Here is a 25,590-nt window from a genome sequence, read left to right on the forward strand (position 1 = left end):
ATTTGGGTCCTTTCTCTTTTCTTTTTGATAAGTCTGGCCAGGGGCTTATCAATCTTATTAATTCTTTCAAAGAACCAGCTCCTAGTTTCGTTGATTTGTTCTATTGTTTTTTTGGTTTCTATTTCATTGATTTCTGCTCTGATCTTTATGATTTCTCTTCTCCTGCTGGGTTTAGGGTTTCTTTCTTGTTCTTTCTCCAGCTCCTTTAGGTGTAGGGTTAGGTTGTGTACCTGAGACCTTTCTTGTTTCTTGAGAAAGGCTTGTACCGCTATATATTTTCCTCTCAGGACTGCCTTTGTTGTGTCCCACAGATTTTGAACCGTTGTATTTTCATTATCATTTGTTTCCATGAATTTTTTCAATTCTTCTTTAATTTCCTGGTTGACCCATTCATTCTTTAGAAGGATGCTGTTTAGTCTCCATGTATTTGGGTTCTTTCCAAATTTCCTCTTGTGATTGAGTTCTAGCTTCAGGGCATTGTGGTCTGAAAATATGCAGGGAATGATCCCAATCTTTTGATACCGGTTGAGACCTGATTTAGGACCAAGGATGTGATCTATTCTGGAGAATGTTCCATGTGCACTAGAGAAGAATGTGTATTCTGTTGCTTTGGGATGAAATGTTTTGAATATATCTGTGATATCCATCTGGTCCAGTGTGTCATTTTAGGCCTTTATTTCTTTGTTGATCTTTTGCTTGGATGATCTGTCCATTTCAGTGAGGGGAGTGTTAAAGTCCTCAACTATTATTGTATTATTGTTGATGTGTTTCTTTGATTTTGTTATTAATTGATTTATATAGTTGGCTGCTCCCACGTTAGGGGCATAGATATTTACAGTTGTTAGATCTTCTTGTTGGACAGATCCTTTGAGTATGATATAGTGTCCTTCCTCATCTCTTATTATAGTCTTTGGCTTAAAATCTAATTGATCTGATATAAGGATTGTCACTCCTGCTTTCTTCTGATGTCCATTAGCATGGTAAATTCTTTTCCACCCCCTCACTTTAAATCTGAAGGTGTCTTCGGGTTTAAAATGAGCTTCTTGTAGGCAACATATAGATGGGTTTTGTTTTTTTATCCATTCTGATACCCTGTGTCTTTTAATTGGGGCATTTAGCCCATTAACATTCAGGGTAACTATTGAGAGATATGAATTTAGTGCCATTGTATTGCCTGTAAGGTGACTGTTATTGTATATTGTCTCTGTTCCTTTCTGATCTACTACTTTTAGGCTCTCTCCTTCCTTAGAGGACCCCTTTCAATATTTCCTGTAGAGCTGGTTTGGTGTTTGCAAATTCTTTCAGTTTTTGTTTGTCCTGGAAGCTTTTAATCTCTCCTTCTATTTTCAATGATAGCCTAGCTGGATATAGTATTCTTGGCTGCATGTTTTTCTCGTTTAGTGCTCTGAATATATCATGCCAGCTCTTTCTGGCCTGCCAGGTCTCTGTGGATAAGTCTGCTGCCAATCTAATATTTTTACCATTGTATGTTACAGACTTCTTCTCCCAGGCTGCTTTCAGGGTTTTCTCTTTGTCACTAAGACTTGTAAATTTTACTATTAGGTGATGGGGTGTGGACCTATTCTTATTGATTTTGAGGGGGGTTCTCTGAACCTCCTGGATTTTGATGCTTGTTCCCTTTGCCATATTGGGGAAATTCTCTCCAATAATTCTCTCCAATATACCTTCTGCTCCCCTCTCTCTTTCTTCTTCTTCTGGAATCCCAATTATTCTATGTTGTTTCGTCTTATGGTGTCACTTATCTCTCGAATTCTCCCCTCGTGGTCCAGTAGCTGTTTGTCCCTCTTGCTCAGCTTCTTTATTCTCTGTCATTTGGTCTTCTATATCGCTAATTCTCTCTTCTGCCTCATTTATCCTAGCAGTGAGAGCCTCCATTTTTGATTGCACCTCATTAATAGCTTTTTTGATTTTAACTTGATTAGATTTTAGTTCTTTTATTTCTCCAGAAAGGGCTTTTATATCTCCCGAGAGGGTTTGTCTAATATCTTCCATGCCTTTTTCGAGCCCAGCTAGAACCTTGAGAATCGTCATTCTGAACTCTAGATCTGACATATTACCAATGTCTGTATTGATTAGGTCCCTAGCCTTTGGTACTGCCTCTTGTTCTTTTTTTTGTGGTGAATTTTTCTGCCTTGTCATTTTGTCCAGATAAGAGTATATGAAGGAACAAGTAAAATACTAAAACGGTGGCAACAACCCCAGGAAAATATGCTTTAGCCAAATCAGAAGAGATCCCAAATCGTGAGGGGTGGGGGAAGGGGATAAAAAGAGGTTCAGAAAGAGAAAAAAAAAAAAAAAAGAAAGAAAAAAGAAAAAAGAAACAAATAAAAAAAAAGAAAACCAATAATGAAAAAATATAAAAAGGAAAAATAATATATATATATATTAGATAAACTAGTTAAAAAATGTTAAAAAAGAAAAGGGTAAAAGTTAAAAAAATTTAGCAGAAGAAGAGAAAAAAAAATTTGAAAAAGAAAAAAAAAATAAATTAACTGCAAGGCTAAAGAATCATGGGGAGAAAGCCATGAGTTCCGTGCTTTGCTTTCTCCTCCTCTGGAATTCCGCTGCTCTCCTTGGTATTGAAACTGCACTCCTCGTAAGTGAACTTGGTCCTGGCTGGGTTTCTTGTTGATCTTCTGGGGGTGGGGCCTGTTGTAGTGATTCTCAAGTGTCTTTGCCCCAGGCGGAGTCGCACCGCCCTTACCAGGGGCCGGGCTGAGTAATCCGCTCGGGTTTGCTTTCGGGAGCTTTTGTTCCCTGAGCGCTTTCCGTAGAGTTCTGGAGGACGGGAATGTAGATGGCGGCCTCCCAGTCTCCAGCCCGGAGGAGCCGAGAGCCCGGGGCCCCACTCCTCAGTGCGCCCTCAGAGAACAGCACCCAATTACTCCCGTCACCCTGGCCTCCGGCCGCGCTCCGAGCTGACCGAGCCTGCGACCAGTTCAAGGTAACCCCGAGCTGAGAGTCACTCCTCGGCTCTGTCTCTGTAGCCGGCTTCCCCGTTCTAATACCTGCAAGCTCTGAGACACTCAGACACCCCCGATCCTTCTGTGACCCTGCGGGACCTGAGGCCACACTGACCCCGCGTGGGCTTCTCCCCGGTTAAGCCTCTGGAGTGATGTCCCTCAGCGGAACAGACTTTTAAAAGTCCTGATTTTGTGCTCCGTTGCTCCGCCGCTTGCCGGGAGCCGGCCCCTCCCCCCGCGGTCTATCTTCCTGTCGCTTTGGATTCACTTTTCCGCCAGTCCTACCTTTCAGAAAGTGGTTGATTTTCTGTTTCTAGAATTGCTGTTCTTCTCTTCGATCTCCCGTTGGATTTGTAGGTGTTTGCAATCTTTAGATAAGCTATCTAGCTGATCTCCCGCAACCTGAAGTAGTCTCAGCTGCTACTTCTCTGCCATCTTGACTCCTCCCTCTCCATTTCTATTTTTTGGGACAGTTTGAGAAGAATAGGTATTAACTCTTTAAATGTCTGGTAGAATTCCCTTGGGAAGATATCTGTCCCATGACTTTTGTTTGTTGGGAGATTTTTGATTACTGATTCAATTTATTGACTGGTTATAGGTCTGTTCAAATTTTCGATTTCTTCCTGTTTCAGTTGTGGTAGTTTATAAGTTTCTAGGAGTGTGTCCATCTCTTCTAGATTGCCCAGTTTGTTGGCATATAATTTTTCATAGTATTCTCTTATACTTGTTTGTTTTTCTATGGTATTGGTTGTGATCTCTTATTTGTGATTTTATCTATTTGGCTCATTTCCCTTTTCTTTTTGGTAAGTCTGGCTAGGGATTTATCAGTTTTATTCTTTCAAAGAACCCTCTCTTAGTTTTGTTAATCTGATCTACTTTGTTTCTATATCATTTATTTCTGCTCTAATCTCTATTATTTCCCTTCTTCTGCTGACTTTAGACTTTACTTGCTGTTCCTTTTCTTTTTCTTTTAGGCGTAAGGTCAGGTTTTGTATTTGAGACTTTTCTTGCTTCCTGGGGAAGGCCTGTATTGCTATATACTTCCTTCTCGGGACTGCCTTTGCTGCATCCCAAAGGTTTTGGACTGTTCTATTTTCCTTTGCTTCCATTTGTTTTTTTTTAATTCTTAAATTCTTGGTTAACCCACTCATTTTTAGTAGGATGTTCTTTAACTGCCATGTATTTGACGTCTTTGCAAATTTTTTCTTGTGGTTGACTACAAGTTTCATAGCAATGTGGTCTGAAAATGTGCATGATATAATCTCAATTTTTTCATACTTGAGTTACCCAGTATGTGATCTATTCTAGAGAAGGTTCCTTGTACACTCAAAAAGAATGTGTATTTTGCTGCTTTAGGATGAAATGTTCTGAATATATCCTTTAAGTCCATCCAGTCTAGTGTGTCATTTAAAGCCATTGTTTCCTTGTTGATTTTCTGTAGATGATCTGTCTTTTGCTATAAGTGGGGTATTAAAGTCCCCTACTATTATTGTATCATTATCAGTGATTCTCTTTATGTTTATTATTTTTTTATTTCATTTCTTAAAATTTAAATTCAGTTAATTAACATATAATGTATTATTGGTTTCAGAGGTAGAGGTCAGTGATATATCAGTCTTATATCATACTCCGTGCTCATTATATTACATGACCTCCTTAATGTCTTTCACCCAGTTACCACATTCCCCACCCCACCCCACTTCCCTCCACAACCCTCACTTTGTTTCCTATGATTACGAGTCACTTATGGTTTGTCTCCCTCTCTGATTTCATCTTGTTTTATTTTTCCTTCTCTTCCCCTATGATCTTTTTAGTTTCTTAAATTCCATATGAATAAGATCATAAGATAATCGTTTTTCTCTGGTTGACTTATTTCGCTAAGCATAATATCTTCTAGTTCCATCCACGTCGTTGCAAATGGCAAGATTTCATTTTGTGATTGCTGAGTAGTATTTCATTGTATATATATATCACATCGTCTTTATCCATTCATCTGTCAGTGAACATCTAGTCTCTTTCTATAGCTTGGCTATTGTAAACATTGCTGCTATGAACATTGGGGTGCAGGTGTCCCTTTTGATCACTACATTTGTATCTTTGGGGTAAATCCCTAGTAGTGCAATTACTGGTTGTAGGGTAGTTCTAATTTCAACTTTTTGAGGAACCTCTTTATGTTTATTATTAATTGATTTGTATATTTGGGTGTTCCCGAGTTGGAGGCATAAATATTTACAATTGTTTGATCTTCTTGATGAATTCACCCCTACTTATGGTATAATGCCCTTCTTCTCTTGTTATAAATTTTGTTTTAAAATCTAGTTCATCTCATATAAGTATAGCTACTTTTGATGTCCATTAGCATAATAGATGGTTTTCTGTCCCCTTATTTTCAATCTTCAGGTGTCTTTACGTCTAAAATGAGTCTCTTGTAGGCAGCATATAGATAAATTTTTTTAAAAGATTTTTTTACTTATTTATTTGACAGAAAGAGAGAGAGCGATCACAGGTAGGCAGAGAGGCAGGCAGAGAGAGAGGGGGAAGCAGGCTCGCTGCCAAGCAGAGAGCCAGATTTGGGTCTTGATCCCAGGACCCTGAGATCATGACCTGAGCTGAAGGCAGAGGCTTAACCTACGGAGCCACCCAGGTGCCCCAGATGAATTTTTTTTAATCCATTCTGATACCTTATGTCTTATGATTGGAGCATTTAGTTCATTTACATTCAGAATGATTATTGACAGATACAAATCTAGTGCCATTGTGTTACCTGCAGAGTTGGTGTTTCTGGTGGTGTTCTCTGGTCCTTTCTAGTGTTTGTTGCTTTTGGTCTTTTTTTCTCCACTCAAAGAGGCCCCTTAAAATTTCTTACAGGGCTGGTTTAGTGGTCATGAATTCCTTCAGTTTTTGTTCATCCGAGAAACTCTTTTTATCTCTCCTATTCTGAATGACAGCCTTGCTGGATAAAGAATTCTTGGCTGTTTTATTTTCCCATTCAGCACATTGAATACATCCTGCCACTCTTTTCTGGCTCACCAAGTTTCTGTAGATAGAGCTGCTGTGAATCTGATCTGGCTAACCTTGTAGTTGAAGGATTTTTTTCTTCCCCGTGCTGCTTTCAGGTTTCTTTCCTTGTCTATGTATGTTGTGAATTTGATTATGAAATGCCTTGGTGATAGTTGACTTTTGTTGAATTTAATAGGGGTTCACTGTGCTTCTTGGATTTTGATGTCTGTCTCCTTTACCAGATTGGGGAAGTTTTCAGCTATGATTTGTTCAAATAAACCTTCTGTCCCTTTTTCCTTTCTCTTTATTTTCTGGGATTCCTTCCAAAAGGTGGTTGCCTTTCTACTTGTAGACTGCAGTTTTTGTTCTCTCAGTCCTCCAATTGATTCCTTGGGCATTCAGAATGATTTGATAACTAGCCCTGTTCAAGGGATGAGACAAGCTTAGGGTCCCCCTACTCCTCTACCACCTTAACTCCTCCCCCGCAAATCTCTTTAATGTCTGGCTTAATCAAAGACCGTTGGATTTGTAGATCTGCTTCTGTATTTCATTTCTTATGAGATACTGTTTTGGTTGAAGTAAATGAAGACATTCCCTTATGCAAAAGGGAAATATATTTTAATAGCCTTTTCAAATAATTGTATTTTTCTTTGATACTGTATCACAATTTGACAAGTGGTTATTTCTTAAATGTTAGTTTCGATGTGGTATCTGAAACCACATTAAGGAAGTCTATACAATTAAAGTGAACTAATTTAAGAAATGGAGATATTTGCCTTGCGTATGGATGAGAAGACTCAAGGTATGAATTCTGCCCAAATTGATCCATAAGTGTAACTCAGTTCTAGTCAAAATCCCAGCAGGATATTTTTCCAGAAATTGACAAGCTCATTCAAAAATTAGTATAGAAAGGCAAAGAGACTAGACTAGCCAAAACCATTTTGAAAAAGAACGAAGTTGGAGGATTCCCACTACTTAATTTCAAGACTGCCTATATAGCTATAGTAATCAAGACATTGTGATATTGAATAAAGGACAGATAGACATATAGGTCACTGGAACAGAGTAAAGTTCAGAAATAGACCACACATATATGTTAGTTGATTTCTGACTAAGATACCAAAGCAACTACCTGGAGAAAGGGTAGTCTTTTCAACAATGGTGGTGAAACAGTGGGACATCTGTGTACAAAGTATGAAACTTGACACATACTTCGCATCATATACACAAACTTAACTCACAATGAATCATAGACATATTTATCAGAACCAGAACTAATAGGACATATGGAGAATATTTTTGTGACTATGGTTTGTGCAAAGATTTCCATAGACACCAAAGCACAATCCATAAAGAAAAAAAGAATTGATAAATAGGACTTTATCAAAATTTAAAACTTTTACTCTTTGAAAGACTTTTTTTTTTTTTGGAAAGACATTGTTAACAGAATGTAAATATAACCCCAGAGTGGGAGAAAATATTGACTAAACACCTGTCTGATAATGGACTGGTACCTGGAAGTCTTAGAACTCAATAATAAGAAAATAATTTAAAAAATAGCTAAAGATTTGAACAGATACTCCGCCAAAGATGATACATTTCAATAAGGCTACAGAAAGATGCTTAGCATCATTAGTTATTAGAGAAATGCAAATTTAAATCATAATGAGATAACCACTGCATGTCTATTAGAATTGTTAAAAAACATGCAATGTATTGACTTTTGACAAGGATGTAGAACAGCTAGAATTCTCACACATTGCTGGTGGGAATTAAAAATGCTAGTGCCTCTTTGGAAAAATGTGGCAGTTTCTTGTAGTTAAACATGCTTTTACTATACAATCTAGCATTCTCACAGATATACCCAAATGAAAATTTAGGTTCACACAAAAATCTTTGGGGAAATGTATATAGTGGCTTTAAAGTTGTCAAAAACAGATACCCTTCAACTGGTGAGTGAATAAACACACTGTGCTACATCTGTATGATGGAATACTACTCAGCAGTAAAAAGGAACCAACTACAAATACACACAATATGGGTGAATTTAATTGCATTATGCTAAATGAAAGTAACCAGTATCAGATCATAATGTATGATTCCATTTATATGACCTTCTGGGACAAGCAAAATTGTAGAGATCAAAAACGGGTTAGTGGTTACCAGGGACTGGGATAGTGTGTGAGGTCATTTGGTGAGGGTGATGAAACTAAATTTAAGTCATAGAAAGCTGTTCAGCTCATGGTGGTGAATGCACATTTTCCAGAATTCCAGTTTTTCATTTGGAAGTTCAAATTATATCTTTGGTAACAAATAACCATCAGTTGTTTTCCTTAAAGTTACTGTTTATTTTGTTCAGATTTGTAAAATTTTTGCCATTTATTTAAGTCTGAATAACCACAGTTTGTCATCAGTTCTTTCAAGTAAAAATTGTTTGCAAAATGTGTACTTCCCATCTTGTCACACAGAATTTTTTAAAAACAGATACTCAAGAGTCCAAATTTAATTATATTAATAATTAATGTTAAGTAGCAATTTAATTTTAATTAATTAATTTTGCTACTTCATTAAGGTCATCTTAAACAAAAGTGGCTTTTTTTTTTTAAAGATTTTTATTTATTTATTTATTTGACAGAGATCACAAGTAGGCAGAGAGGCAGGTAGAGAGAGAGAGAGGAGGAAGCAGGCTCCCTGCTGAGCAGAGAGCCCGACTGGGGGCTCGATCCCAGGACGCTGGGATCATGACCTGAGCGGAGGCTTTAACCCACTGAGCCACTTTGGTGCCCTGAAAGTGGCTTTTTTTTCTCCCTCTGCATGTGGCAGTAAGGAATATTATGTCTCTTTATAGTCCTAGTTGGTACCATACTTGGTTGATATGGCCTTCACCCATGCCAGCAGTTTTATCCGCCATTGATTTTCACTGTGTACATAAAGATAGTGAAAAAAACAAGTAATGTCTTAGTATTAATAGAAGAAATATGTTCTTGCACACGTAGTAGAAGGGTCTCAGGGACGACAGGGGGTTTGCGGAAGACATTTTGAGAACCTGCATTAAGGGGATTAACTTTCATTGCTAATTTTTTTTGTTTGCTGCAGTATCATAGGGTCATGTTTGCTAGGGAAGACCTTTTAAGCAGTCTGTAAAATTATGTGTTTCAGAAGTAAAGTAAGTTAATAAGATATTCTGGTCTGAATATTCCTTATTCTGCAGTTCAAATACACTCCACCAGGTGGCATCATACCTCTGCTTGTTACCAACTCTTCCTAAAAATGAAGACACAACTTTTGATAAAGAATTTCTTCTAGAATTGCTGGTAAATATTAATGTTCTTTAAATTTTCCCTTTCTTAAAGATGTGTGTTAATACAAATTGTTTCCTGGGCTAAAGGTTAAGTAGGCATTTCTACCTGTTTTACAATTACATATCTGATTTTGCCAGATTTCTTATCTATTAGGTTTCTTTTCTTAAGTCTTTTACCTTTTAAAACTGCTTTATGGCATGAATTCATTCCGTGCAAACATTTTTTAGCAGCTTCTGTGTCAGGCACTGGATTCAGGCATTGGGATACATAGGTAATTGACACCATTCCTGCCTTTTAGAGGTCATAGTTATGCACACACAGTTAATACATACGCATTCATATTTATCTAACCATTTATTTTATTATTTTTTTAAAAGATTTTATTTGTTTATTTGACAAAAAGAAATCACAGGTAGGCAGAGAGGGCGGGGGGTGGGGCGGGAAGCAAGCTCCCTGCTTGGCAGAGAGCCCTATGTGGGGCTCGATCCCAGGACCCTGGGATCATGACCTGAGCTGAAGGCACAGGCTTTAACCCACTGAGCCACCCAGGCACCCCTAACCATTTATTTTAAAAGTTACTTAAATATGGTACCTTGAATATTAAGGCATACCTTTATCATTAGAAAACTCAGTAATATTTATAAAAATTAAGTTATCACTGACTTGGTGATTTAAGAATTCTAACGGAGTTTTCAATCATTTTGGAAAATAATGGACTTTAACTCAAACTAATACTTTTTGAGTAAGGATTTATTTATTATTTATTTGTTATTTTTTATTTTTAAAGACTGCATTTATTTGAGGGAGAATACAAGCAGGGGGAATGGCACAGGGAGAGGAAGAGGCAGGCTCCTCTCTGAGCAGGGAGCCCAACTCAGGGCTTAGTTCCTGGTCTCCGAGATCATGACCCAAGCTGAAGGCAGATGTTCAACCGACTGAGCCACCCAGGCGCCCCTGTTTATTTTTTTAGTGCAGTTTTAGGTTCACAGAAAAATTGAGGAATAGGAATATATTTTTAGCTTTAGTAAAATAATTCATAAAATGCATGAGTAATTATATCCCACTATGAATATTTAAGCTGTTTGCCGTGTTCACTTTTACAAGTAATGATTTGGTCCTGGCTCATGTCTCTTTGTGCACATGTGTGGACATTTAAGAGAGGCACCTAGAAGTGAAATTCTTTGATTGAAGCATGTGCTTACTTAAAAGGTGTAAGATTCAGCCAAATTATCCTCTGAAAGATGTATGTTCCTACTAACAATGTATTAGTGTGCCTCCTTAAGCTCTTACCAGCATTGGATGCTACAAGTCATCCCAATTTCTGCCAGTTGCATGGTTTGTACAAAAGTGAATAGCTTGTTTTAATTTTTTATTTTCTGTCTGCTGTAGGTTGAGTAGTTTTTTTTTAGTTTGTTTTTTGTAACTCTTTATATTTATTTTTTTACATGTATGCAACGATCCTGAGCACACAGTTTTGTGATTATATTCCAAACTAATACTTCTAATATGGGGGGTAAAATACAATCTCTTATTGTAGAGAAGATGATAATGCTCGTTTTGGGGATAGTAACCAGAAGCTATTGATAGCAGCTGTTTTAAGCTTGATAACAGGTGTTTTAGTTCCAATTGGAGAGAAATTCTTAGTTTTAACTTAATTCAAGTATGGGAAATACTTTTTTATTGGTATGTTTATTTGTGTGAAGTGTATGTCTTAGGTACCATCTTTGCCTTCTTTTCATTATTTCTGACTACTAGTACTTTCTAAAAATTCTTTGTCCTATTTTCTGACAACATGAAATCTTTTCTCATTAAGTCGGTTTTGGGATTAATAATAAATCCTTACTATAAGAAATGAGTATTTTTTTAAGGAATTTTTCTAATGGACAATAGGTTTAAGTATAAGGCTGAGCCTTTGCCTTTTACAGTCTTACAGCTAAGATTTGATCTATGAAATTTAAATATTTATGCCAACAAGAAAACAATTTTAAAAATTTATAGTGCTACAGCATTATCTTTCATTTCCTCTCTCTCCTGAAGGATTTCCATAGGCTTTGGATTCTTCTAATACCTGAATTATGATAAAGAAGTTGAAATATGTGAATTTTTTTAGATGATGTCACACTATTTTCTTTCCTAAAATAATACTCTCTTTACTGAAGAGAACATGACAAATTTTTCACATATATCATTATTTTAACTTGTTAATTAGATAACAAGCTTATTTCTGTGTGTGAGTTAGAGGACTATAATATTAACAGTGGAAATCTACATAGAGGTCATAAAGGCAAACTGACTTTACAAGGAAAATTGAGGCCATGTGTTTGTGTGTGTGTGTTTTGTTTTGTTTTTAAGATTGATTTATTTCAGAGAGAGAGAGGCAGGATGAACAAGGCTAGGGGGGTCGGGTGGCTGAGGGAGAGGGGAAGCAGACTCCCCACTGAGCATGGAGCCCAACACTGAGTTCTGTCTCCTGACTTGGAGATCATGACCTGAGCTGAAACCAAGGCATACACCTAAGCAACTGAACCACCCAGGTGCCCTTGGTTTTTAATAAACAAAATTTTCCAGATTGTTTAATTAGTAAAAGAATGAAAACTATAATCTACTTATAGCTTAACATTGTTGAATATTAAGGGCTGTGGGTTTTAAGGTCTTGGCATGTACCAGGCACTTTGATGCTGTTTTATAGTATTCCGTTTCATTTTCATAAGAAACTTGAGAGGTGAATGGTATATTATCTGTTTTACCGAAAAGGAAGCTAAGATCAGGGAAGTTGAAAGAATGTGCCCAGATTTTACATAGCTCATAAATTACAGGGACTTGGTATTGAACTCTGATCTGCCTGATTTTCCAAAGCCCATCATAATTGGTTCCTCTCTCATCTTTGATTTATGGAGAAAATGGAAAAACGAAAAAAACCCTCTTATAAAGTGCTACCATAACTGAAAGACATGAAACTTCTCATTTTGTACTTTATGGTGAATTTCTCCATAAATTATTTTGATTAAAAAAAGATTGCTCTTAACTTTCTGCATGATCCTGTTTCTTTTAGGTATCTCGTCATGAACGTCGAATTTCTCAGATTCAACAGTTGAACCAGATGCCTTTGTATCCAACTGAGAAAATCATATGGGATGAAAATATTGTCCCAACTGAGTACTATTCTGGGGAAGGTATGGCAGAGAAGTACGGAATACAACTGTATCAGGAAATTTAGTTTAGAATTTATCATATGTAACTGAAAATACCTCTATCTGTTACATGCATTAGAATAATTTTCTGGTACTCTCAAGTTCAGTTTTAAAGCTGGAAACTATTCAGTATTTTGAATGCATAGTGTTAAGGATTTTTGTTAAATTTAACCATGCCCTAATGTGTATGTGTGCGCGTGCGAGCACGCTACGCACACACGCTCAGGCGTGCACATGTATGCGTGTATTGGCATTCTATGTGACTACATATATCATCCTTTATAAAATATGACCATAACATAAAACTTTGTTTTAAGGAGACCTAATAGTGGAGGAAGTATGGCTCTCAATATGTCACTGTAAAAAGCTTTGTTTTGTTTGGTAGTGTTTTATTTTTCAAAGCCTTTTTTAGAAGTTCTTTTGAATTTCCTGTTAAGCCAGCTAATGACCACCAGAAATTGTCAGTACTTAATAATAAACCCTTAGTTTTAATTAAAAATAGTTATTCCCTGATTTATTTATCTATTTCAACAGATTTGTTCCTAAATGCTTTTGTTCATCCTCTGAGGTTGAGAATCTGCCACAATTGAGTATAGACTGAAATACATTCTGACATATTTTGAAGGCATATTTAAAAAAAAAAAAATCAAGGAAATTTTTGAACAATGGCATCATTATGAGAAGTTTGGCTGTTTTAAACATTTCACCAGTGGTAATTTATTTAAAAAAAAAATAGATACTTCAGAGTCATATGCTGAAGCCATAACTTGAGTAAACCCAGTGCACCAAAGTTGTGCTAGATTTCAGAATAGGCAGGCTTCATATTTTTTTTTGTTCTTACAAAGGTCATGCCTTGTTTTTTTCACTTTCCTAATTTGTTCATAGTAACAGCATTTATGACCATGCATGTATGAATCTAACTCTTCATCTAATCAGTTCCTAAAAGGCAAATACCACTTAATATTTTGTCCTATCAGTACAGAGCTTATGTGTCCTTAAACATGTATAGTCTCACATCTAGCTTTTGGTGCTATTCAGTGATGCTGCTCTGAGTTTAAAAATACATTTTGCTTAATATGTAAGGTATTGTTCTTTACCTCCTGTAATTAATGAAGGTTAAGGAAGGTATTTCGGAACAGTATTCGTTGCCAAGTGGTTTAACTGTAATCTGTCTTCAGATATTTGGCTGTGTCTTGCCATTGTTCTTCAGTGACCATGATGGCATCGTGTTTTAGGGGCTCAGTAGTTGATGCTAATGAATAGGCAAGGATCAAAGCTAATACTGGATGTTTATACAGACTGTTTCTAGCTCCCAAGAAGAGAAGATAAGTGAAACTGATACAGATATTTAAAGAAATATGAATTATAAAGAAAATCCTTGTAAAATTTTTTGCCCTAATTTTGAGCCTTTTAAAGAAAATAAACACAAATATAGAAAGCCACACAACATAAACATAAGGCTTAACAAATTATTATAAGGGGAATAACCACTTTATTGGCTATCCCAGAATCCTCCCATGAGCTCCTTCCTAGTTACTGCTTCTCCCTCCACAAGAAAGTAACCATTTCCTGACTTTTAAAGCAATCGCTGTATATTTCTTCATAGCTTTGTCATCGACTTGTGCATCCTAGTCAATCCTTTACATTTTTTAAATGTCTTTTACTTCACAAATGCCCTCTGTATCCCTTCCTTTTCTTTAGAAGAACCTGAGTTGTTTGATCTGTATAGTTTTCCACAGTCTGGTTTTTTCTAATTGACTTCTCAGTGTATAGTTGAGTATGTCTTTCTGCTCTTTATTTTTCTTGCAGATTGGCAGCTAAACGCAGAGGCCTGGTCAGGCTGACGTTTTCTCTCTGGCAGGATTCTTGGCGGTGCTGTATTCTTTCATCAGAGGCACTGACTGACTGGTTGTTTTTGTCTGTGTGTAATATAAGTAGCCATTGCTGCTTAATGGCTAGATTTGTTGATTCAATGACAGTTGCAAAATGGTCACATTTTAATTCTTTTTTTTTTTTTAAATAAAATTATGCTGTCCAAAGAGACACTTTCCCTCAGCCTCTGGCCTGAAAGACACTGAGTTAGATTATAAGTCAGAATTTGCTAACATAAATGATGTGAAAAATTTTTTCACATTGATGTTTTTGCCTTTAGGTTCATTATTGCTTTGATAAGAATGGATTCAGATGATGAAAATAATGATTTTCCAGTAAAATGTGTTTATTTTGAGGTTCTTCTTTTTTTTAATCTTTTTGATATTGCAGCTGAGTGCTTACTCACTTATTATCCAAGGGAAATAGCAGTTACTGAAGATACTAGAAAGAATATTGTTCATTAATATAGTCAGAGAAGGGAAATAATTCCAGGAATAGCATACAGCCAATACTTTATCCTTAAAGTCTAGCCAAAAGGTAGAGATTCAGAACACAGTAGCACCCTTTGGAGATAGATTAATATGTTGTAATATCTAACTAATTAACTTTCATGGTAAATTTGTAATGGGCTTAGTTTATGGTTATTATTTACTTCGAGCTTTGCCAAACATATATTAGGGTAAAGGAAGCATTTTTAAACTCCTCGAGACTATATTATTTTAGGTATCTTCAGCTACTTTTGAGAAGCCTGTTTGTATATGAATCATCGATGCATGGTTATATGTATTAATGAGTTTTATCCTTCCTTCCCAACTCTTAATAGATAGCATTTGTTAACATGGTTTTTCAATTTCTGTGTGAAAATAAAAATAGAACCTTATCAAATATGCTATATTTGAGACATCATTAAATTAAACTTTTAACCAAATTTGTAGTACATTTCTTTATACTTAGTGCAGTTGTCTAATTAAAAGAATAATTCAGATGTAGATGTTTTCTTTTTCAGGTTGTCTTGCTCTTCCCAAGTTGAATTTGCAGTTTTTGACTCTTCATGATTACCTCTTAAGGAATTTTAATCTCTTCCGCTTAGAATCAACTTACGAAATTAGGCAAGACATCGAGGATAGTGTCAGCAGAATGAAGCCTTGGTAAGCAAATTGGTTCCATTTGTAATGAAGAGGTGCAAACAGTGACTGATACAACCTCTGTCAGAAACCTCATAAGTGTATTTAGAAATAGTATGCCTGGCATGAAGACGCCCTCTAAAATATGAAATATTCACTCTTTGAGAAATTCTCTAATGTGGATTAGAGTATATCAGAAGTGCTAAAATATAAAATATGTATCTGGGTACTTGGGGGTGGTGCTGGGGGACTGGGGATAAGGGAGGAGAGGTCTTCATTATTGGAGGATGGTAGGGGGAAAAATATAGAGGGGAGAGTATGTAAGTAAAGTAAGTAAAGAGGGAGCATATGGGCTGACCAGCAGGCCTTTACTAGGACAGGACGGTTTAAGTCCTGGGAGCTTATGATAAAGGGGTCTTTTACCCCAGCTGCTCTTGTGGCTATCACCAGTATCTCAGTTAGCCTCTCTAAGGAACCTGGCAAGAGATGAGGGGTACTGCTGAGCTTCACATGGCACTGAATGTTGCAAAGTCTTGCCAGGTCCTCCATCCATAGATTACCTTGACTAAACCATCAGGATTTACTTTGGGAGCTAGTTGAGTAGGTCTCTTTATTTGAGGAAGTCTTCTGCTTAAACTCAACTCCCCACTTGCTAGCTCATTTCTGGAATTCTGTTAGCTAAGAAAAAATTTTCATTCTGGTTATTATAGACAGCTCTGTCTTAGGAGATTTGTGAAGGTCCGTTTTGCTTTTTAGACATGAAATAAATGCCCTTCATTCACTATTTCATTCTACGTATGAAATTGATGAGAGTAAGTTATATGTCGTAAGTGACTGTGAATCTATAAAATAGATTTTTATTACATTCTGGTCATTCTATGACCAGAATTTAAAAAAAAAATTTTAACAAGTTTCTGAATGTGAATGGCTTCAGGTATCTTCCAGGCTTCTCTCATTACTAATTATAGAGAGCTACATGGACACTATGATTATGATCTATTTTTTTCACTTCCACATTTTATTTCATACACAGTTCTATTTTTTAATTAGTTATTATGTGAAAAGTTATTCTGGGTGAGACTATACAACACAACATAAAGTATTTTTGACTTAATAATCAGTTGAGTCAGTAGGCAGGGTAGCACTGTGAGGTTTGTATACTCGCTGGCTGATCATCCCTGCCCACAGCTTTGCTGGGATTACTGCCCATTGTTTGGACCCCGGGGGTGTGCTTGATCAGAAAGCTTCCTTTCAGTTTATGGTTACCTTGGGTTATACATGCTCGGATTCTAAACCTAATTTTGTCCATTTTGCAAACTAGGGATTTATGAACTAGCAGTTTATCAAATAGAATTCACTTACATTTTACTTAAATGCCAAATAAAGCAAAAATACTTAAGAGTTCTTATGGTCTATTAATAAAGGACATTTTTTTAACTTAACATTATTTTCTGCTAAGGGAAAGAAAATGTCATTTTTCATAATTAACTTGTGATAATAAATTTTTCTAGATTTTCATTCCGAATTGCCCTTCATTGAAGGCCTTTAAGAATGATGAGATCCAAAAAGAGGCCAAGCTTCTTTCTGTTTCTTATGTGCTGAAGGTGGAAAGTAGGGGTATAAATTTTACTCAGTGCTTGGTACTAACGATCACGTACATATTCAGTCTGCTGAAACCACTGAGCAACATAAGGGAGAATGTACTTATGATGGGCAGAAATATATCCTTTTTAATTATTCATGTCATAGGTAGATTTTATAAGAGGAAAAAAGTTTTGGGGAGAGTAGATTAGTGGTTGTCTGGGGGTAGTAACAGGATTGACTATAGTCAAATGAGAGGGATCTTTTATACATAGGATGGAAATGTTCTCAAATTAGATTGGGTGATGGGTACACAACTCTGCAAATTTACTAAACAGCATTGAACTGTGCATTTACAGTGAATGCATTTTATTGTATGTAAGCTATACTGTAGTAAAATTGTAAAAAATGGATGAGATAATTACAAAAGGGCTTAGACACAAGGTAATACCTTTTAGAAATTCCCTGTATTAAGCAAGTCGCTGGATGCAGAACTTTTATTTTTAATTAGTTTCACTCTTTGATGTTGTAGAGTTCTACAGTTTTTTCTTATAACACAAAGCCTTTACCTGGGATGTAGCTTTTCTTTATCTGTGTAAGCGTGTCACTTTTGGCAGTACTTTCCAGTTTTGGAGCGCTGCTGGAGGATTTATATTACACATTTCCCAGATACACTACTTAATGTAAAATCTGAAACACCAGTTAGACTAACATAAGAAGGAAGAGTGGGTATTTGAATGTTAGTGATTTTGGTTATTATAACTAGCTTGATTATTTTTACCCCAAATCCATGGCAGTATCTCTTAAATGATTCAAATATTACCCTAAAGCAAGGATTTGCATAGATATTATCGTTTGTTGGTTTGTTTTTAATTTTTAAAATTCTGCTTGTTCCAAAACAGCTTGTAGAAATACCTAAATGCATATAAAGTGTGAACAGTTGAGACTGTCTTGATGAAGAGAAGAAAAGGATTAAAATTATTACTCTATTATAATAATATAGGTTATAATATAATAATAGACTACTCTATTATTATTACAGATTATTCTTGACAAAAATGCCTCTGCTATTATGTATATAGAGTTATCTTTTTTTCTGTGTGTGTGGGATAAATACTTCTCTTTACTTCCCTTTCTTTATTGGACCATATCTGCCTGTTCATAACTACTGAAGGTATTCCCTATATATTGGGACTTAATCTTTTTTTTGAGTTTAGAAATAAGTTACTGATGTCAGGGCTGAGTGGCTAAATATGTGTTCCTCCTTAACTAATTTTCCTTGACAAAAGCTGGGGAAAAGTCATTTTTTCTTGGAGTAATCACGTGCTTCTTTGCTTTTCAGGCAGTCTGAGTATGGTGGTGTAGTGTTTGGTGGTTGGGCACGAATGGCCCAGCCTATCGTGGCTTTCACTGTAGTTGAGGTTGCCAAGCCAAACATAGGTGAAAACTGGCCAACCCGAGTTCGTGCAGATGTTACCATCAATCTGAATGTCAGAGATCACATCAAAGATGAATGGGAAGGTAATTTTCTATTTCAAAAAATAAAGTTACATTTTTGCCTTTTTAGTTAATAGACTTCCACTTAGAAAATTGGCAGAGTACTTTTATTAAACATTATTCTTCTAAACATTTATGAAATTTTATCTTTAAAAATTGTCTTTGTAATTATTAGTAGTAAAAATATCAAGGATCATATAAGAATAATTGTCTTAATACTTTAGTAAAAAGCATAAAGTAGCATGCATATCACAGGATTTTGAAAATTGCAGTTTGCAGAACTGAGAGGAGAGCTCTTTAAATCCAAATTTAGTGAGATAGTATTTATGAATATGTAGGATCAATATAAAAAGAATCAAAATACTACTGTTCACTAAAAAAAGGGGGGTAAGCCACATATAACTTGTACACATGCAGAGCTAATAAAGCAAATTAGTACTTTTAAGAGATAAAAGCCGCCAAAGTGAATAGAGGTAAAGTTGCCGGAAAATAAAGATACAAAATCAAAATCAGACAAACTCAAAAGAAATTTTAAGGGGATCTGGTGAAACAACTCAGAAATAGATATAATAGTTTAACTATTTGCATCAAAGGGAGGAAGTCAGAATTAGTGATATTAAGTGTATTCAAGGATAAATAATAGATGTAGAGAATTTAGCTGAGTTATTTCCCCTATTCTTTTCTAGGCAAGATTTTAAGTACAGGAGTTCTGTGTCACAAGAAATTTTATTTAGAGGCAGATATGTTCAGAGTTACTAAGCCAAGTAGCTGAAAACACTGGTAACACCTGTGCCAGAAATGACACATGACCTAATTTTTAAGTGTCACTTTTATATTTTTCCCCCAGCTGTCTGTAAGAGCTCTTGCTTGCTGTCCTGTTGTGAGAAACAGTAGCTGGTAGATTTTATCTCTTTCCACCTTCTTAGCATGCCAGAAGGAAAGGGATAGTCCCTTAATGGATCAGTTTTCAGAAATTATTGCTCCCAGTATAGCTGTTTATAACCATAGGGACTACATGATATGTTTATCCAGTAATTCTAAAGGAATCCAGCACCAAAGCTGGCCACATGTTTGACATGTGATCACTCTAGTGGGTATAGTTTGTGACAAATTGTTTTTGTATTCCTGTATCCTTCAAAAGAGTTCTAATCTAATCTAGTGCATTACACATCTAGAATGCTGTATATCTTCATTATTGCTAAATCTTAAGAAAGACATTATTTTGCTGAAGAAGGTTTTGTACTTACTACCTTTGGCGTTTAAGAAGGTACTAACATAAATACTATTTTACACAGTTACCTAAGCTTTCCTTCATTACTTTGGAGACTTCTATCAGAAGAACATTGAACAGTCTTTTTTTTTTTCCTTTCATTCTTTTAAACATAGACCTCTGATAGAATGAGAGATGTAATAGATAAATTTTGATGAGCAAGAGAGGGAACAGTAGGGTATTGTGGGATAAGTGATTCATAGTATGGGACGTGGTGGGAAGAGAAGTGTTTTCTGGGAGGCCAGAGCCAAAATTCAGGTCCTCTGTTAATCACAGATGGGGTAACTAAATAGAAAATGGAGGCAAAAAATGAGAGGAAGGTTCTTTAGTAGTAATGAATATTGTGCTGTAGGAACAGTTTTGAAGAGTTTAAGCTAAATATATGAAATATTGTTCTTGTGTCTTCAAAAAGGTACGAAGTTCAGGGCCCTATCTTCTCTATTACCCCATTTTAAAATTAAGAAAACATAATTAAGGACACAGAAATACTGGATTCTGCTCCAGAGGCACAGCCAGGATGGAGTGGATACAAATGGTTGAAAGGAGAAAGGTAGTTGAACTCACTGTTACATAAGGACTTTTTTAATGTAGATCTGAGATGTCCCACAGTGAAATGATCTGTCTTAGGGAATATGCAGTCATCCCTCAGTGATACCAAAAAGTGACACTGGTAGGAACTAAATTACTTCTCAGGGCCACCTCTTTGACTTGAAGACATAGATGTTGTAATGAGCTGTGCAGATCAGAAGTCCTAAAGGCAGTACAACTCAGATAGTAGAACAGTTCACCTTAGTTCTCATTGCTTCTCCTGCTTCTGATTTGTTGGGAAATAATAAAGTCATTATTGTTAGTCAGAGCAATTATTACTAGCACACTTAAACCCCACTCCATATTAAGCCAGAATGATCCCAATACTGTTAGCCACACACTGACATTGCTGATTTGATTTAGTTGTATATTTTATTACCAAGGTTATAAGTTTGCATTTATGTCATACAGTGGCTAACAGAACGAATCAGGAAAGAAATGAAGGTTAAGTGGTAGGACATTACATGGATATGTGATGTAAATTTATGTCCCTTGTCTTCCCATGTCTCTACTTTTAATAGAGCTGGGGATGTAGTTGAGTCCAGCATTTGGTCTAATGACTGAGAAGCTATGGACTTTGGCACAAGTTTCCTATTTCTTGTCATTTACTTATAAAAATTTTCATTTGCCAAATGAAACTATATATATCCAACCATGTTCTGAATTTGATATCTATAAACAGTACTTTTGTGCCTTGATGAATTATTCTCGCGTTGACCTCTTTCAGGGAACGCAGTTAGACTGTTGTTGGAGTGACAGTGATGAATAGTTGAAACTGATGTTGGAAACCTGCTAAGTACGATGTGGCTGGATTATGTGCCAGGCGTATTTTCAGTTACTTATCAAGAATGCGAGAACTAAGAATGATGACGAACATCTAGTTTGGAGCTCTAACATGACTTGAGGACTTACTCAGTAATGTATTCGTGGCATAAAAGTTTCTAATGTTAACACAAAGGGAGATTTTCATTTTAACTATTCCTTTCAAACATTGAATTTAAAGATTATAGGAAAACCCATAATTATATTACAATGCAAATGTAATCATTGATCACCTTTGGTACTTCACATGTTTCTTAAATCTCCTAAGAGGGTGACAATTTGCCAACAAAAGACTAAAAACAATAACATTCTGATAACTAAAAGTGTCTTTATGTTCTACCAGGTCTTCGTAAGCATGATGTATGCTTTTTAATCACTGTACGGCCCACAAAACCTTATGGTACTAAATTTGACCGGAGGAGACCTTTTATTGAGCAGATTGGCCTGGTTTATGTCAGAGGCTGTGAAATCCAGGGCATGCTGGATGATAAAGGGCGCGTCATTGAAGACGGTATGGCAATCTGTAATTTTGAAAGAGTATGTGTACATAATGATAAGTTTTTGTGCCTTTTTTATTTTTGCATCTTAAGTAATATTTTTTAGTTATTTTACATACTAAATCAACACAAAGGATTATATATAAAATATGTGTAAGGTACCTACCACCCACTTCTAGAAATAAATAATATGGTTTCTAAACTTTTTATTAGATATTGGAAAGGACAGGATCTTTTGAAATTACCTTTATTTAAAATTTTCCTTTTATAATACTTTACAATATTGCCTTTTTAAAACCTCCAAACACCTCTTACGACATATTTGTCTAATTTTTCCTTCTTACGTTTTATTGATTTGATGTATTGTAGCAGTGGCTCTCAGTTGGAAATAGCACTTCCCTGTATTTTGAAATGAATTTTGGTATTTATCTTGTCATGTACTGGGGGTAGGAGTAGGGGACGGTGAATTTTATGGGGGGTGAAATTTGATGGATGGGGTCTAGGGATGCTAAACATCTAAACAGAGCTGCCTTGGGGCACCTGGGTGGCTCAGTCGGTTTAGTGTCCGATTCTTGATTACAGCTCAAGTCATGATCTCAGGGTGGTAAGATTGAGCCCCACCTTGGGCTTTGTGCTGAGCCTGGAGCCTATTTAAGATTCTCTCTCTCCCTTTCTCTCTGCCCTTCTCCTATCACCCACTCACACATGGCACATGCCCCTACTCTCTCTCTCTCAAAAAAAAAATTTAAACAGAGCTGCCTCATAGAAAGAATTGTCATACCTCACATGCAAACATTACCCCATTTAGAAATACTTCCTTACTGGATTTGTCAGCTCTTTGATTTCTCAGTCTTATCATTAGCTTTTCCTTGAAATTCTTTCTTATCTTGTTTGACTTCCTTGTTATTCTTACTGTTAAATTATAACCGCATCTATTTCCAGGGCTTATTCCAATTTGTTTACTAAACTTCTCTCAGAACTTGAATTGATTTCTACCTGTGATTTTAAGATTGCACCATTATTGAAAGTGCTGGTCATTAAGCTGACCTTATCACTAGAATAAAAGAAAATAGGAAAGGTGGAATAACCATAAGGTCACATATTGGGATTAGAGTTAGAGGACTAAGACAAAGTAAGGAGACGAGGCAAAGGGGCAAGAAAAAACCTCTGAGCTTTCAGCTATTAGTATATGAAATTTCCTTTCACACTGGTGATACTAGGAATGGAATGTGAAAGTACAAAAAGAGTGATCAGTCGAGTGCTTACTATAGGTAAGGCAGTAATGGAAGCTATGAGTAACTGACAAAAGTAAAGTTGTTTGACTTTTAGGGCTCTTATTTTGGTTGAGAACATATACAGAAAATTGCAGTCTGTGGCCTTGCATCATAAACATTACATCACATACATTTTTCTGGGAAAGAAATAGTAAGAATTTAGGGAAAAGAGAAAATATTTTCAGCCTCTAGGCATTTTAAGAGGTTGAGTGGAAAACATCCTAGTCAGGAGAAGGACTGGGGTTCAGTGTGAGCAGTTTACTCATCATTTCTGGAAAAGGAATACTGCTAACCTACTTTGATACTTGAAAAGTCTGTATTTCACTTACCAAACTTTTTCAAAATGTCTAGGACCTGAGCCAAGACCCAATCTTAGAGGAGAGTCGCGGACATTTAGAGTGTTCTTGGATCCAAACCAGTATCAACAAGATATGACTAATACTATACAAAATGGAGCAGAAGATGTGTATGAAACTTTTAATATCATAATGAGGAGAAAACCAAAAGAAAATAACTTTAAGGTAATTTTTAGGCTATGTAACTAAAAGTACTCTGTCCAGTTTGAGTTAACTTCTAAAACATAAATACATAAATACTAGATAAAAGAATGTTTTGTTAAGGAAATGATCGCTGCTTTTATTCTCATTCTAAACAATTCTCTTATATTCTTAACATGTAGACTAAATATAAAAACTTAAGAAAATTTATTTACTAAATCTGTTTTGTATTTTTGTAAGTTTAGAAACTCAGCAATATAAATTAATCCATGTCAGCCTCCTTCCTTGCATTTTGTATATTAGATGCTCAGGATAGCCAGTATAAGGTAAACTGCTTGTTTATTTGTTTAGTGGGAGTTCTTTTTTAAATCAAAAGTAAGTGTACTTCCAAATCACTTTATGAACACAGATGTGAGAGCCCGTGGTTTTGAATCACTTTATTATATAATATGTTTTACTCCTTAGCAGGAAAAGGGAGGTTTAGGGGCTAGAGAATTTTACTTTTATAACTTAATGGAGATAAGGAGTTTTGATAAAATATATTTTTTAATTATTTGAAACTACTACATTATAAAATGTAAACATTGAATTGTTTTAGCATTTGGTAACACTACCTTCTGTATAAGTACCTTTCTTTTTTCTCTCTTCCCCCAAAATATAGTGCTTTTTATGCATTGTCAGTTTATTGCCCTTTTTTTTCCCGTTCTTGTAATTAAAAGAGACGACTTCACATACAAAGGAATTTATTCCCCATTTTACCCTATTATTGAAGAAAGGACAGCAGAAGTACTCTTATTTCTTTTTGTCTCACAGTCCACATCCAGTCCATCAGTCAGTTTGGTTAGCTCACTAACACTGACAACACGTCCAAGACACCTTCATCTCACATCCCTGCTTCCATTCTCCACGGCTCCTCTCTTTCTGCTATTCTCCACGTAACTACTGAATATAAATTATGCTTGGGTACCCTGTTCTACACTCTAATGGTTTCCTATCATAGTAGAAAATTATTACCATAATCCAAGAGGCTCCTTCATTATCTGTCCTCTGGCCACCTCTTTAGCCTCATTTTCTAACACCTTTTCCTGATACATTCGATGGCAGATGTGTTGACCTTTCTGCTCTTCTTTAAGAATCCAAACCTTGGTCCATGGTTCCCTTTACCAACACAGTCTTCCTCCCAGGTATTTGCCTGGATCGCTCCCTCCCTGCACGTAGGCAATTCTGCTTAGATGTTAACTCCTAAGAGAAGCTTTTTTCTGGAAACCTTACCTAAAGTATTATTTCCTCTTCTTCTCATTCTTAATCCAATTGTCTTTATTTCTCCTTACAGTCTTTATTATACTTGATGACTTGATTTGTTTTTGGTCTGACTTCACCATTAGAAAGCAGGTCTGTGAGGGCAGGGTCTCATTCGTTTGCCTCTGTTTTGTTTCTCTACAGTAATGACTGAATTTCAGTCACTTTACTAAAAATGAAAAAAAGTTCCTTCCTTATGTTCATTCGTTTGACCATTTTATTTAATGCCCACTGTGTGTCTGGCATTGTACTAAGTTGTATGGAGCCAGTAAAGTTGAGTAAGATACAGCTTACGTTTTTAGGGAGTTTAGACTACCAATAAAGGAAGTTAAAAATATAAACAAATAACTACCACGAAGTGTTAGAAGGTGCCAGAAGTCATAAGAAGGATGCAGATAAAAGTGTCACGGAAGGGACGCCTAGCTGGCTCAGTCAGAAGAGCATGTGAGTCTTGATCCTCAGGGTCATGAGTTCAAGCCCCACACTGGGTGTGGAGATTACTCAAAAAAATAAACATTTATTTATTTATTTATTTTTAAAGATTTTATTTATTTATTTGACAGAGAGAGATCACAAGTAGGCAGAGAGGCAGGCAGAGAGAGAGGAAGGAAGGCAGGCTCCCCGCTGAGCAGAGAGCCCGATGCGGGGCTCGATCCCAGGACCCTGGGATCATGACCTGAGCCAAAAGCAGAGGCTTTAACCCACTGAGCCACCCAGGCGCCCCAAAATAAACTTTTAAAAACAACAACAACAACAAAGTGTCAGGGGAGGTCAAAGAGGCATTCAGATTCC

At 36.1% G+C, this 25,590-nt stretch overlaps 1 protein-coding gene across 1 annotated transcript in view; it reads left to right on the forward strand.

Annotated features, from left to right (window-relative positions):
* Positions 1-25,590, forward strand: part of AQR (aquarius intron-binding spliceosomal factor) — a 101,146-nt gene that overhangs the window by 40,077 nt on the left and 35,479 nt on the right. Inside the window, exons 14-19 of the mRNA XM_032856905.1 lie at positions 9,196-9,298; positions 12,339-12,459; positions 15,356-15,497; positions 18,397-18,575; positions 21,575-21,742; positions 23,354-23,523. Of these exons, the coding sequence (XP_032712796.1) occupies positions 9,196-9,298; positions 12,339-12,459; positions 15,356-15,497; positions 18,397-18,575; positions 21,575-21,742; positions 23,354-23,523 (883 nt within the window). The remainder of the gene's footprint in view (positions 1-9,195; positions 9,299-12,338; positions 12,460-15,355; positions 15,498-18,396; positions 18,576-21,574; positions 21,743-23,353; positions 23,524-25,590) is intronic.

This window comes from Lontra canadensis, unplaced genomic scaffold (genome assembly GCF_010015895.1).
Source record: "Lontra canadensis isolate GAN:19392208 unplaced genomic scaffold, GSC_riverotter_1.0 scaffold12, whole genome shotgun sequence".
NCBI classification, from domain to species: Eukaryota; Metazoa; Chordata; class Mammalia; order Carnivora; family Mustelidae; genus Lontra; species Lontra canadensis.